This window comes from Leptonychotes weddellii, chromosome 5 (assembly GCF_054177405.1).
Source record: "Leptonychotes weddellii isolate Sample4059 chromosome 5, ASM5417740v2, whole genome shotgun sequence".
Classification (NCBI taxonomy): Eukaryota; Metazoa; Chordata; class Mammalia; order Carnivora; family Phocidae; genus Leptonychotes; species Leptonychotes weddellii.
The window spans coordinates 152,212,088-152,228,184 of NC_138373.1; the positions used below are offsets into that span (position 1 = coordinate 152,212,088).

The window sequence follows — 16,097 nt, forward strand, 5'->3', positions numbered from 1 at the left end:
GCGCTGTGGTACTTTGTCGTGGCATCCCTAGCAAACTGATATATACTGCTAAGTACTAAGTATTTACCCAAAGAAAAAGATCTATAATATTTTCAGAGATAAAAGATGGTATTATAATCATGGAATAAGAACAGGACTATTAAAAAAGAGTATTCAGAGAACCAAGAAAGAGCTTTCAAAAATTAAGTTACAATAACAGAAATTCTTTTAAAAGTTAGAAGTATTGGAAGGTAAAGTTGAGAGAATCTCCAGAAAGTAAAAGAAAAAGAGAGGTACAAGTGGAGAGAAAAGAAGAAAATTTATGGATCAATGCTGAAAATTCAACACTGAATAAGGAATTCCTGGAGGGGATAAAATTATCAAAATAAGTAGAGAAACTGTCCTAAACCTGAAGAGCCTGAGTTTCTAGATTGCAAGTGCCTACCCAGAAGCTCAATTAAAAAAAAAAAAAATACGTAGTGGGTTTGCATTTGTGGAACACAGAGGAGAAATAAAAGACCCTAAAAGTTTCTGGAGAAGAAACAGGTTATATCCAAAATATTAGGATTTAGAATACTGTGAAATTTCTATATCGCAACTCTGGGAACTAGAAGACACTGCAGCATCACTTCAAAATTCTGGAGGGAAAAAGGTTTGCTAACTTGAACTTCTGATTCGATTATGTATGTGGTTATGTATGTGGGTAAAAAAAAAAAAGTCAGTTATATATATGGATAAAGTAAGGACATTTTAGTCATTCAAGATCTCAAAAAATTTACTTCCCATATACCTTTTATCAGGAAATCACTGGAATATATGCTCCACCTCAACCAGGGAGTAAACCATAAAAGAGGAAGACAAAGGATATGGGGAACAGATGCTCCAAGGTAGGAGAGACAGCCAGGAATTTCAGAGATGAAGGGGAAAAGACATCCCTGGCAAAGTGTCAGCTCTTGAGTGGCCTAGAGAGCAAACAATCTAGACTGGAACAGGAGAAAACCCCTGAGGAATGTCTCCAAGACTGTAATGAAATTGATAGATTACCTGAAGTGTTTGAATTTATTAGGAGGAGATTTACAGCTCTGTTGGAGAGTTTGAGGATGAATTAGTGAAAAATACATAATAAATACTAACCCCTCCCCCCAAATTGAAAGAAAGTATAAGAAGAGAAAGTAGTAATTGTTAGTTCCAGGGAAAACAAAAAATTGTACAAGAAAAGCAAATTTAATTATACTATTCCGTATGATTCAGCTGTATCTATTATTCACTTAGTAACAACTCTATTAGCGCTGAATATTGATTTGAACAAATATGGTGACTTAAATTGGGAGAATGGGGAAGGAGAGGTCCAAGGGGGGGGAGCAGCAGAGGAGAGTGCTATTTTTTGTTTATAAGCCTGGTGGTATTATTTGACTTTTAAAATCATATAGGGGCGCCTGGGTGGCTCTGTCGGTTGTCTGCCTTCTGCTCAGGTGATGATCTCAGGGTCCTGGGATCAAGCCCTGAGTTGGCCTCCTTGCTCAGTGGGGAGTCTACTTCTCTCTCTCTCTCTCTGCCCCTCCCCTCATGCTCCCCCCCTCAAATAAATAAAATCTTTAAAAAAATAAAATCATATTATCTGTTACTTCAGTAACAACCAATGCTTTACCAGATCAGTGATGAGAACATGGAAGTAACGGAGTATAGTTTATTCTCTTAATAATTTGGATAGTGAAAGGGAGGGTAAAAACAGGAGGATATTTGGAGGGTATCACAAGGCCAAAAATAATTTTTCAGAATAGAAGAGATTATAAAGTATTTGTCAGTTGAGGGGATGGATTTACTGGAAAGGAAGAAAGATTTCCTTAGACAGTAAGGTCCCAGAGGAGGTGGTATGGTGTAGGTCATGCATTTAGAATACAAGTGGTGAGGGGAGCCTGGCAGAGCAGTAGAGTGGGGGAAAATGGGTGAAGATGCAGATTCATCTGCATAATCCAGACAAGAAGAAACCAAGGGGATTGTGTGAGATAGGCTTTCAGGATAATCTTCAGAAAGGCCAGACTAGGGAGGATGCCTAATGGATGGGTTTGGAATCTTGGAGGAGAGTGGAGAAGGTACAGAATGAATGAGTGAAGAATGTGATGTAGGTCAGACATTCATTCAGTTTTTCAACCCAGTGCTTAGCACACAGAAGGCATTTAGAAGGTATGCTGAATGAATGACCAACAAGAAGGGTTGTGTTAGATTCTGGGATGCACAAAGATTACATTGTTTCTCTCCAAGACTCACCAGCAGACTCGAAATGGGTGAACAAAGGATCACAACAGCTGCTTTTTGGGCCTTGCAGCGTAAGTGGGAAGGAGCACCTTGGGAAGTTCCCAGGAGGAAGTGCTAGTTGTCAAAAATGCCTCCTAGAAAAAGTAACAATTGAACCAGTCTTTGAAGGCTGAGTAGAAGTTCACCAGAAAGACAGGATGAAGAAGGGCCTTCCAGGCCAGGTGCTGACATGTGAGCACTGAGTGGAAGTTAATTGGCATAGGGTTGAAAAGGAACCAGTTTTGTAACTTTCTCCAGCTATGCTCTGTATTCCCAGAGCAGAGGAGAAAAAGTTAAGGGATTGGTAGGGCAGAAATGTACTAAAAACAAGTCGGTGTTGAGCACATCTAGGGCACTAAGGAGAAAAATCACTGATATGCCTGTCAGGGGAGCCTCTAAATGGACACTGAGGACAAACAGCAGAACTAGAAGTTAGAGGAACTCTTCCCAGGTTCAGACGGAGGGAGGGAGTGCAATAGGAGCTTGTGGCCTGAGTCATATTTCAGAATTGAGGGACCTTGGTGTGGAGCAGCGTGGGTCCTGCCCGTTCCCTAGCTGAATTAGGAAGGAGGAAAGTCGCCTGCCTAGGGTTGGTTTAGTGTGTCTGACTCCTTCAGGCTGTGTCAAGCGCCCTTCCTGTATCCTTGCATTGCTTTCTCCCACTGTATGGTCATGTGTTTTGTTTTTTTTTTCAATTGGAGTATAGTCAGCACACAGTGTTACATTAGTTTCAGGTGATCCTACAGGTCTGTACCTTATGCTATTATGGTTATGCAGTTATGCTCACCACAAGTGTAGCTACCATCTGTCACCATACAATGCTGGTAACTGACTGGTTTTTGTTTGTCTTTCTCAATAATCTGCAAGCTTTTTGAGGGCAGCGACTATCTTCTTCACCTTTATCTCAGCGCAGCACCTAGTGTGTAATATGTGCTGAGTAAATGTTTGTTGAATGAATGAATGGTAGTGGGAGAAAGGTAAAGACATGGTATAAATTTTATGTATAAAAATCTTGAGGGGCACCTGGGTGGCTCAGTCAGTTAAGCTTCCAACTCTTGATCTCAGCTCAGGTCTTGATCTCAGGGTTGAGTTTAAGCCCCGAATTGAGATCCACACTGGGCATGGAGCCTACTTTAAAAAAAAAAAAAATCTTGAAACTCCTGCAAATGAAGTCCGGGGGAGGAGTGGTGGAGATCATCAAATTAAGTCCAAAAGTGTTCATGAAATGTAGAAAAGAAAGAAGTAAGGATGGGAAGGGACTGGAAGTGGACGTGAGAAAAACAGGAAGTGGCAATAAGGAGCAGTGATCTTTCTGGACCATTTTTATTGCCTTCTGATGTGATGGAGACTGAGAAAAGTTGTGAACCCTGCTGCAGGAGATGGTGTCTTCTGGGGAAGGGCATTTGAATTGGCACTTAAAGGAATGAGGAGGAATTTGAACTGTATGTGGGCAGAAGGCCAGGGCTTCTAGGCAAGAGCGAACAGTACATGTAAATGTACAGGGATTAAGGAGTTGTATGCCCCACCAGGCGTTCAGAGTGGGTGAGGCAGAGGCAGATGAAAAGATTGTTTGGACAAATGAACTGAACTTTTATCCCTCAGAGTAGGTGATGGAGCACTGCTGAAGAATTTCAAGGAGAACGATGCAATAAGATTTGCATTTACAAAGCCCACTTGATGGAAGTGGTTTGGAGGATGTATTAAAATGAGATGGGACCCAGAAGCACAAAGACCAATGAGAAGGCTTTGTAGTAGTGAGATTTAGAGAAGCTGGCTTTTAACTATGGCAGTTAAAGAGAATAAAGAAGGGGTGATGGATATGAGGGCTATTTAAGAGGTAAAAGCCGCAATACTTGGTGATTAGTAGGATGTGGGGTTAAGGAGGGAACCTTAGATTCTTGTGTGATGACAGGTTTCCCCCGCTATCTGAAGGTAGAGCTTTCCTATGAAATGTTTTGTTAAGTCCAAATGTTGCATAAAACCAAGAAACAATGACCATTTCTTTGTATGGAAAAATCTTGGCGCATTCCCAAACCCAGAGAATAACCTCTCCTAGACTTTTCTGATGCTTTAGGACACATCTTGCTAACGGATGCTCAAAATAACTCAAGATAAAGCACAGATGCTCACAAAGTTCCAAGCCCTGGCGGCTGGATGCTGAGATGCTGAGTGTAGTCCCAGGGAAGGAGCTTGGTGGTGCCCCTCTCGCTGCTCAGGGTGCACGTGCCTCTATAATGGCTGGCTGCAAAACCAACACTGAACGCTACTTTGCTTTTTGCCTTTTTTTGTAAAAAAGCGAAAATCCTCTTCAGATTTTTTTTTTTTTTTTGGTTCACAAAACTAGGTATTAACGTAGGTCTTCTGTAGAAGTGAAGTGGTATAACACAGACTTTCAGAAAGTGGGGAATACCTGTATAGATTTCCTGTTTGGGGATCTTAGTGAATGATGGTACCATTTGCAGAGATAGGGGATATAATAAAGGAGAAGAAATTTGAGGACAACGATGATGTTTCATTTTGGAACTTATTGGGCCATCCAAGTGAAGAAGACTAGTATGAATAACATGGGGGCTGGAGTTAAAGATTGGGAGCACACATGGAGGAGATTGTCAAAGCTGCGGGTTCTTCAACCTTCTCATTATTATTGTATTTAATTAGAAATTGATTACAGATAAGCCTTTAAAAAAACTACTAAGCAGAGGCCAAGGTACACAATTTAGAACTCTTTTTTTTTTTTTTTAGAGCTCTTTAATTGGAGAGAATTTTTAAAGATGAAGGATCAAGAAATTTCTATAATACATTTAAGTGAGAGAATAGTCATTCTTTAAGAGAATGATTGATGCTTGAGTTTGCAAGAAGCTTAACAAATTTAAACAGTTTGTCACCTGCTTTTCCTAATTAAGGCATAAATTTATATAGTTAAGTGTATAAAATGCACAACACAGTAATTTTTAAAAACATACGTATACACTCCTGTAACACAACCTGGTCATCTCTAGCTCCTCATAAGTTTTCCTCTGCAATACTGTTTTTTTCTTCTAGAGTTTTTACATCCTAAGTGTAAACTTAGGATGGGAGAATCCTCCCTCTCCTTGGCTAAGTCCCATAGACTGCAGAGTCAGGAAGTTCCTAAGAATAAAGTCAAAACCTGGTTTGAATTTTACAGTATGCCCAGTGTGAGTCTTTAATTATTCTTGTGTATGCTTCCTCCAGTTTCTTTAATGGAAATTACGAACACGTCTTTATTTTCTGTCCTTTTTGAAACTTAGCCTCTTAATATTGTCCCATCTTCTCTAGTATTCTTGAGAAATGAAGACTGGAGAAGACAGAATTGGAAAGCCTTGTGTTTTCTTTGGTTCCATTGTGGTGTGTGTGTATGTTACTGTTGTTTGTCTTCCAGATTATTAGGTCCTATAACTATTTTTCTAAATTGGAAATAGTCCTGTCTCCTTCCTTGAATACATCTGTTTGATTTTTGTAAGTTACGCCTTTTGGGAGAGTTTTCATAGGACTGGTAGGCAGTCTCCATTTATGGAGGTAGCTCTGTCTCGGTCACTGATCTTCCAGGTCAGTAAACCACTTGGAATAGTAAAATGCTTTTTTTCCCCCTTTGATATTTGTATTGAGAAATAAACCATACATATATAAAAGAAAGAAATACATAGTTAAAAGAATAATTATAAAGCAAACACCCATATACCTACTACACAGGCCAAGAAGTAGACCACAGGCATACCCCAGGACCCTGCATATGCCCCTGCCTAAGACAATCACTAGCCTAAATTTTGTATGTCATTCATTTTTTAAAAATAGTTTTTAGGGGTGTCTGGGTGGCTCAGGTGGTTAAGTGTCTGCCTTCAGCTCGGGTCATGATCCCAGGGTCCTGGGATCGAGCCCCGCATCGGGTTCCCTGCTCAGAGGGCAGCCTGCTTCTCCCTCTCCTTCTACTGCTCCCCCTGCTTGTGCTCTCTCACTTTCTCTGTCAAATAAATAAATAAAATCTTTAAAATAGTTTTTAAAAACTATATATAGGGATGCGAGGCTCAGTTGGTTGAGCGACTACTTTCGGCTCAGGTCATGATCCTGGAGTCCCAGGATCGAATCCCATGTCGGGCTCCCTGCTCAGCGGGGAGTCTGCTTCTCCCCTGACTCTCCCCTGTCTCATGCTTTCTCTCTCTCTCTCATTCTCTCTCTCGCAAATAAATAAAATCTTAAAAAAATAATAAAAATAAAAATTATATGTACGCACATACACGTCTAAATACACGTGCATATATACAGTTTTAGAATGTGTATATTTGAACATTATATAATGAAATTATACTGTGTGTGTGTTCTTTTGTGATTTGCATTTTCACCCAGTATTGTGTTTTTGTAACTCATCTAGGTTGCAGTGTGTAGCTATAGTTCATTCATTTTCATATAGTATAGTATTCTGTTGTCTGAAAACACCATAGTATATTTATTTATTTTACTATTGATGGATGTTTGTTCTGGTTTTTTTTCTGTTAAAAATAATTCTACAAAAATATTTTTATGTATGTGTAAAAGTTTCTCTAGAAGTGCAACCACTAGTTTGTACAGTAAATACATAGTCAAATGTACCAGACAGTGGTAAACTTTTGAAAAGTAGTTGTACCAATTTTTCTTCCCACCAGGAGTAGATGAGCGTTGCTATTACTCTGTACCCTTGCCAACACTTGGTATCGCCCAATTTTTTAATTTTAGCTAACCTGGTAGTTGTGAAATGGTATCTCTTTGTGGTTTTAATTTGCATTTTCCTGTTTGACATGAGATTGAATATCTTTTCATTTGTGCATCCTCTTCAGTAAAATTCCTACTTGGTTATTTTGTAAAATTTTCTGGTACATTGTCTTTTTCTCATTGATTCATAGCACTTCTTTATTATATTCTAGATGTTAATTTTTTGTTACAAGTATGTGAGTTGCAAGTCAACACGTTTCCTTTTCTGTTCCACAAATCTAGTCACTCAAGGAGAGATGCCTTGAGCAAACCTGGAGATTGAGAGACACTGGCCCAGGCTTCTGGACCAGGCAATAGAGTGCAGTGGCCATGTGGTTCTGCACAGGGCAGGCCCTGGAACTTTGAGTGAGTTTCATCTTAGTTACTGACTACTGCTGACCTGTGGTGCTTGCCTTTGCAGGTGGAACAGGAGGATTTTGTAATGGAAGGGCATGGCAAGACTCCACCTCCTGGTGAAGAAAGCAAACAGTGAGTCACAGTTTATTTAAAAAGGGTCCTACTACAGATCTTCAGAAGTACTTTGGTTAAACATGCTGAGAGCCTGTTTGCAGAGGATGTATACGTTGGGCACATTGTGGAACTCACCAGTTGCTTTGGTGGCTGTTAATGCATTGCTTCTGTTTATAGACAGACTAACTGGAGGGGCAAGAAAGTTGGCTTTGTAGTTTTTCAGACTTGGCTAATCAAAATTTATGTTACACTTTAGCAAAGGCTTTAAGGCTCAGGATGTTCCAAATTGAACTAATTCAGTCTGGTTGATTTCCAAAGAAAGTTTAAGGTGGTATATCCTTTTCTTAGCTATGTCTTTATGAAATGCGCTAAATGAATAGATTGTTTCCCTGCATTCCAAGTCTGAATTTATTTGAATAGTACTTCTTGAAATTCTATTTCATTTAGTTATTTATACTTCTGTTTTCTGTTTAAATAACAATTTGTTTCCCTAAAGGAACGGGAGTCATAAATAATATAACTTAGCCAACATTCTGAATAATTCAAGATCTCTCCCCTGACTTCTTAAAGAGTGATCAGTTTTAAATCTGAAATTGGGAGTCCTTGGAGTAGCTTATTGGTGACTGTGAGCAGATTTTTCTCCTCCCTTTGCCATAGAACTTGAAAAATTGTGTTGAAGAGAAGACTGGTGTTTCATATGCCCTTTTAAAGGAAGCATAGTAAAGGCTGGCCTGAAGTATTGACATAACTTCTTTTATTCAGACAGTAGCCTCCTAAGCTAAATGGGACAGCAATTCATGGAATTTACTGAAAATCTGTAGAAAGAAACTCCTCTCTCTCATCTTTTTTTTTCCTAGAAAATAGTTTAATTTTGGTCTGTCTTATGAAAATGATGTCTCCACAACCCTTAGGAATGAATTATGCAGAATATGCTGTGCTACCACAAGGCCAGGTTCATTAAAGGAGAATGTTTGTCTTGTATTTGTTGTGAATGGAAACCAGGATATTTTCACAGCTGGTTTAATTTGCTAACCAGGCAGTTTTAAAAATAGCTTACAGTATAAATCCTAACTTTGCTGTATTCTGTCAAACGCATTTATATTCTACATGGGCTCATGGAATCATTTCATCTTTAGCAAAGTAGAATGCCAAACATTGAGTCCCAGTGGAATTACAGAAACAGTTCAGGTATTTCTCCCCATCCTCTTGCCCACTCCCCCAACCCCACACTCTGGTCAAAGGTCTTGTAATATAAAAATTATAGCTCCTATTTGATGAGGGTTTTCTGTGCACAAGGTACTTTGCTTAGATGCTGTGAGTGTTATTTCCATTCATGACAGTGTACCGTTTTACTCAAGAGATTGTGGTAGGTAACTTGTCCATGGGAATGCAGCTTGAAATGGGAGTTAGGATGTGAACCTGGATCTTTCTGACATAAAAGTGTTTTATACTATCTCCTGAACACAAATCCTTTGTCAGCCTTCGGAGCTGTGTTCCCAAAAAGTACTATGGTTAGCAAAACCATGCCAGTGTTAAGATCAAAGTCTCATGGGTAAGAGGGAGTTGGGAGAAGCAATGAAAATGACATTAAGCCTATTTTTAAAGCACAGATGAAAGTTCTGTTCTCCAGAGGGTATCCATTTCCCAAGTAAACTAGTCTTTATCTTTAAAAACCTGCTCCAGTAACCCCTATCCAGTATCAGCCTCTTTAGGTATTCAGAAGGCATCACTGGGGCAGATTCTCCCACAAGTTTTGTGTTATACAAATGGTGTTCTTTTAGAGAGCTTCAGACAGCCCCGTGGACTTGTGTTGTGTCCTTAACTTGTTTTGTTTTCATGAGTCTCATACTGCCTTTTCACAGATGAATCCTGTTTTGTTTTGTTTCTGGTTTTGTTTTGTTTTTCTTCCTGAGCCTGCTCTGTTGTCATATATTGAAATGGTAAAGCAGAAATGACTCTTCTTACTAGACGCTCCTCCCCTAGACCTGTCTACCTCTTCTGTGGGAGTGGGGAGCAAAGGCAATGTGTTCTTTTGGTTGAGGCAACAAAAATGAAAACATGATGATGATGATGATGATGATGATGATTTTGTTATCTCAGAACTGCAGTTGGCAGAGGATGATTGAATCTGGTTAGTAGGATCTAGGAACTGAATACTACATTCTAGATCCTAGAAGTGTACACATTGCCAAATGACTTGTGAAATTCCCACTTATTCTTTAATTTTTTTAATTATAAAAATAACACAGCTGGCTCTTGAACTACACGGTTTTGAAATGAGCAAGTCCATTTATACATGGAATTTTTTTAAGTTTATTTATTTTTAGTAATCTCTACACCCAACATAGGGCTCGAACTCACAACCCCAAGATCAAGAGTTGCATGCTTTTCTGCCTGAGCCAGACAAATATGGAACAGTGCTGTAAATGTACTTTCTTTTTCTTATGATTTTAAAACATTTTCTTCACTAAATTCTACTCTTGAAACCAATATTACACTTTGGTTTTTGTTTGTTTGTTTTTGTTTTTTTTTAAGTAGGCTCCACACACAGCATGGAGCCCAATGCGGGGCTTGAACTCACAACCCTGAGATCAGGAGATGGAAACTTAACTTATTGAGCCACCCAAGTGCCCCTACACTATATATGTTAACTAACTAAAATTTAAATAAAAACTCGAAACAAAACAAAAAATAAAATAAAACATTTTCGGGGCACCTGGGTGGCTCAATTGGTTAAGTGTCTGCCTTCAGCTCAGGTCATGAACCCCAGGTCCTGGGATTGAGCCCCACATCAGGCTCCCTGATCAGCAAGGAGCCTGCTTCTCCCTCTCCATCTGCCGCTCCCCCTGCTTGTGCTCTCTTGCTCTCTCTGTGTCAGATAAATATATGAAATCTTTAAAAATCAATCAATAAAACATTTTCTTTTCTCTAGCATACTTTATTGTAAGAATACACTTCATATAACTGTATGATCTGTATAAACTGTATAATCATATAATCATATAACTATAATCATATAATTCACATAACATACAAAATAGGTGTTAATTGACTATGTTATCAGTAAGGTTTCCAATCAACAGTAGGCTATTCATATTAAGCTTTGGGGGAGTCAGAAATAATTAGCAGATTTTCAACTGTGTGGGGGAGTCAGCACCCCAACCCCCATGTTGTTCAAGGGGCAACTGTACATGCTTATCATAAAACATTCAAATGGTATATATAGATAGAGAAATAAAAATGAGACTCTTCTTTTACCCTTCTTCCCCTCCTAATCTTTGTAAACACTTTCTGTATATTTTATTATATATATATATATATATATTTTTTTTTTTTAATTAAGTAGGCTCCACACCCAATGTGGGGCTGGAACTCAAAACCCTGAGATCAAGAGTTGCATACTCTACCATCTGAGCCAGCCAGGCACCCCATTTTCTGTATATCTTTTTTTTAAGATTTTTTATTTATTTATTTGACAAAGAGAGACGCAGCGAGAGAGGGAACACAAGCAGGGGGAGTGGGAGAGGGAGAAGCAGGCTTTCCGCGGAGCAGGGAGCCTGATGCGGGGCTCGATCCCAGGAGTCTGGGATCACAATGTGAGCCAAAGGCAGACGCTTAATGACTGAGCCACCCAGGGGCCCCTATTTTCTGTATATCTTAAAACAACTAAATAGAGGGGTTTTTTCCCAGCATAATTCTTCTATCACTTGCTTTTTTAATTTGGCATCTTTCATAGCCTATGTCATTCTCTTAAACATCTGCACGACATTCTGTTGAATGGATGGACTATAATCATTCTTCTCCAGTAGATATTTTGGTGGTCTCTACTTCCATGATTATTATAAATAATATTTTATTGAACATCCTTATTCTTATATCTTTATTCACAGGTGTATTTCTGTAGAATAAATTTCTAGAGATGAAGCTCTTGGTTCATGGGATGGTTTTTTGTTTGTTTGTTTGGTTTTTTTTTTTTGCATGGAGGTAGCTGCTAGCAAATTGCCTTCTAAAGAAGTTATACCCATGATGCCTTCCATCAACAGTGTATGAGAATGCCCATTTCTCCTCACCTTTGATGATAATAAAATTATTTATCCTTAAATTTTTGCCACTCTGATAATTTATTGTGTTTTATTTATTTATTTATTTAAGATTATTTATTTATTTATTTATTTAACAGATAGAGAGAGAGCACAAGTAGGCAGAGCGGCAGACAGAGGGACAGGGGGAAGCAGGCTTCCCGCCGAGCAGGGAGCCCGATGTGGGGCTCGATCTCAGGACCCTGGGATCATGACCTGAGCCGAAGGCAGCTGCTTAACCGACTGAGCCACCCAGGCACCCCTGTTGTTGTTTTATTAAAGTAATCTCTGCACCCAACGTGGGGCTTGAACTCACAACCGCAACATCAAAAGTTGTGTGTTCACTCACTGAGCTAGCCAAGCACCCCTAATATTTTATTGTTTTTAATTTGCACTTTTCTGCCTACTAATGAGATGGGTTTTTTTGTTAGTTTATTGGCCATAGATTTTTAAGTTTTATGTATCACTTTTGTTAGTTTATTGGCCATAGATTTTTAAGTTTTTTGTATCACTTATTTGCATATTATTCCCATTTTTCTATTGGATTGTTTGTTTTGATAGCTTTGTAGGAGCCCTTTATAAAATACAAATATTAACCTTTGTGTTTTGAGATGTTTTAAATATTTTCTCCCTATCTTTATCTTTTAGCATTGGGGTATCTTTCATACTAATAAACTTAAAACATTTTTATGTGGTAAAATCAGTCAGCCTTTATAGCTTCTGTATTTTGTCCTTGCTGAGAGAAGTTGTCCCTACCCTAATGTAATAAAATACCTTAGTTTTCCTGCTTTATTTTTTACCTTTACATCTTTAAAAATAATTGTTTTTAAGATTTTATTTATTTATTTCAGAGAGAGAAAGCATGTGCATGAGCGGAGCAGTGGGGGGAAGGGTTGGGGCAGAGGCAGAGGTAGAGGCAGACTCCCCACTGAGCAGGGAGCCCAGTGCGGGGCTTAATCCTAGGACCCTGGGATCATGACCTGAGCAGGAGGCAGACGCTTAACCAACTGAGCCACCGAGGCGCCCCTTTACCTTTACATCTTAATTGAACTGGTACTCATTTTTGTGTATGATATGAGGCAGAGATCTAAATTTTTTTCCAAAATGATTTCCAAAATGGCTCTCATTCACTGATCTCAGTTTGTATGAACAGCCTATTTCATTTATGGAGGCAGATGGAACACAGGGATAATAGAATGTCAAGGTCATAGAGCAAATTCTTGTAAGGATTAGGACTAAAATTATTTTTATTAGCTGATCTATGCCACTTTCCTTGCTTCATCATTTAACATTTTTACCATAAGTGCTAGAAGCTTTGAAAAAATTATTTTATTTCCATGATGTTTATTTCAGTGGAACTAAGTTCTATAAACAGGCAGGTTAGGGTAGCTATGCATATAGAAAACCCTCTTAAAAAATAATTGACTTTTGACATTGAGAAATATCTGTGCTAAACTGTTAATATTTAGATGTACTGAATTCTGATGTATGTGTGAATAAGATTTGATGGAGTGTATAGCTTTAAACACTTTGTGTATATATATTGTTTCAATATTGTTGCTTTTTAATGAGGTTTATGAACTATTAGTATATCTAATATAATCATTTTTCTGAGGATATTTACGAGCTACTGTAACAAATCAAACAAGCTAAGTTTATTGCCATATAATTACTAATTAAACTCACACAGCATTAATCACATAATGTGTTCAACACAGGGGTAAATATAAAACTATAACAGCTTTTCAAAAAGCAGCATAAGTAGATAGTTGCTCATAGATTTGACTATGCTTATTGAAAGCTCATATTATATAAAATGTTTCCACTCAAGACAGGCTCTTGATTTGGTTTTATTTATGAGACAAGTGATGGTCTAGATGTTTGTAGGCAGATTACTTGTTGTAAATTATTTGCAGCCAAATACCAGTTTTGGTGCACAACACAAGAGTTAGGGGCACTGACCGCCCCCCCAAGTCAAAAATCCACATGTAACTCTTGACTCCCCAAAAACTTAACTACTAATAGCCTACTATTAACTGGAAACCTTACTGATAACATAAACAGTTGACATCTATTTTGTATGTTATATATATTCTGTGCTATATTCTTACAATAAAATAAGTTAGAGAAAAAATGTTTTAAAATCATAAGGAAGAGAAAGTACATTTACAGCACTGTGCTGTACTTACTGAAAAAAATCTGCATTCAAGTGGACCTACACAGTTCAGACCTGTGTTATTCAAGGGTCAACTGTATTAATGAGTTTGGCTTCTTTTTAATTTCTTTTTAAAATTTACAAACAAGTCTAAGCTTTAAATCTCCATGCTTAAATTGACTCATATTCTCAAAAGATATTTGCCTTTAACGTACGAGAGTGATTCAATTTTTCTAGTAAATCTTTGTTAATTGAATTTTCTTGAATCTTTTGGTTCATTTTATGAAAATTCAGCATTAAAAACAAATCTCTCGGGGCGCCTGGGTGGCTAAGTCGTTAAGCTTCTGCCCAGGGTCCTGGGATTGAGCCCCGGGCTCCCTGCTCAGCGGGAAGCCTGCTTCTCCCTCTCCCACTCCCCCTACTTGTGTTCCCTCTCTCGCTGTGTCTCTCTCTGTGAGATAAATAAATAAAATCTTTAAAAAAAAACAAAACAATTGGGGCTCCTGGGTGGCTCAGTTGTTAAGCGTCTGCCTTCGGCTCAGGTCATGATCCCAGGGTCCTGGGATCGAGCCCCGCATCGGGCTCTCTGCGCCGCGGGAAGCCTGCTTCTCCCTCTCCCACTCCCCCTGCTTGTGTTCCCTCTCTTGCTGTCTCTCTCTCTGTCAAATAAATAAATAAAATCTTTAAATAAATAAATAAATAAACAAAACAATAACAGATCTCTCAAAGTGGGATCTCAAAGACATATTTGCACACCCATGTTTGCTGCAGCGTTATTCATAACAGCCAAGTGGTGGAGCAACCTAAATGTCCATTGACAGATGAGTGGGTAAAGAAAATGTATATACACACAATGGAATATTATGAAGCCTTAACAATAAGGAAATCCTGTCATATGCTACAATCTAGATGAACGTGAAGGGCATTATGCTAAGCAAAATAGGCCAGTCACAAAAGGACAAATGCTGTATGATTCCACTCACATGAAGTATCTGATGTTAAAAATCATAAAAGCAGAAAGTGGAAAAGTGAAGATTGCCAAGGGCTCTGGGGAGGGAGGAGGGAATCAGTGTTCAATGGGTATATAGTTTCAGTTTTACAAGATGAAAAAGTTCTAGAGATCTGTTGCAAAACAATGAGAATGTACTTAACACTACTGAGCTTTACACTTAAAAATGGTTAAGATGGTAAATTTAATTTTATGTGTTTTTACCACAATAAAAAAAAAGTTAGCAACCAAATTTAAATGTACTTTTTTTTTTTTTAAGATTTTATTTATTTATATGACAGAGAGACATAGCGAGAGAGGGAACACAAGCAGGGGGAGTGGGAGAGGAAGAAGCAAGCTTCCCGCCTAGCAGGGAGCCCGATGCGGGACTCGATCCCAGGACCCTGGGATCATGACCTGAGCCAAAGACAGACGCTTAACGACTGAGCCACCCAGGTGTCCCTAAATGTACTTTAAATGCAAAATGCAGCCTGGATTTCAAAGACTTAGTACCCCCCCAAAAATGTAAAATTAATAACTTACATTGATTTTATGTTGAAATGATAATCTTTTATATGTGTTATATTAAATAAAGCATACATATTAAAATTTTTAAAAATCTCATTTTATAATGTGTTACATAGAAAGTATCCCCTTTTTAAGATTGTTGGTAGAATTTATTATATCAGTTCCTGTATTTCAACACCCTTGGGGTGCCATCTTTGATTTCCCTTTTTTAAGGGAGAATCTGTTCAGAGCTTGCATGGGAGACCCATATGGAAAACAAAGTGTTGAAGATAGTTTTATATTGATTTGGAGGGAAGAATGTAATTTATGGCGTCAACATTGCTCTTTATACGCTAGTGTGGTGTAATATGGCTTTGTGCTTGAGGTGTTATTTTTTAAATGTCTTAATTCCGATGTCTTGATTAAATTCTCTTCTTACTAATTACATTCTTCCCAACTTAAATGTCTAGAAATAAAATGCCCTTTTAATTTTTCTGAATTATTAATTATACAGACCTTTCATTAATTCTAACAGCTTGTCCTTACCTTATCTTTATTTCTGTTCCTACTCTAACTCATTAACTTACAATTCTATCTTCCTCAGATTCATCTTATACTGCAGTGCAACTTTTAAAAGTTTATTCTTCCCAGGGGCGCCTGGGTGGCTCAGTCGACTGTTAAGCGTCTGCCTTCGGCTCAGGTCATGATCCCAGTGCCCTGGGATCGAGCCCCGCATTGGGCTCCCTGCTCGGCGGGAAGCCTGCTTCTCCCTCTCCCACTCCCCCCTGCTTGTGTTCCTGTTCTCACTGTCTCTCTCTCTGTCAAATAAATAAATAAAATCTTTTTTTTTTTTTTAAAGATTTTATTTATTTATTTGAGA

General features: G+C 38.3%; 1 protein-coding gene across 10 annotated transcripts in view; it reads left to right on the plus strand.

Annotated features, from left to right (window-relative positions):
- The window catches only part of TNRC6B (trinucleotide repeat containing adaptor 6B), a 237,883-nt gene that overhangs the window by 85,433 nt on the left and 136,353 nt on the right, over positions 1 to 16,097 (plus strand). For 7 of the 10 annotated variants that reach the window (XM_081819091.1, XM_081819089.1, XM_081819099.1 and 4 more), the window contains one exon: positions 7,439 to 7,506. The exons of 2 other annotated variants lie outside the window; for them this stretch is intronic. In XM_081819091.1, coding sequence (XP_081675217.1) covers positions 7,439 to 7,506 — 68 coding nt within the window. Of the gene's footprint in view, positions 1 to 7,438; positions 7,507 to 16,097 lie in introns of those variants that run through there. One more of the 10 variants, XM_081819098.1, reaches the window with a different exon arrangement.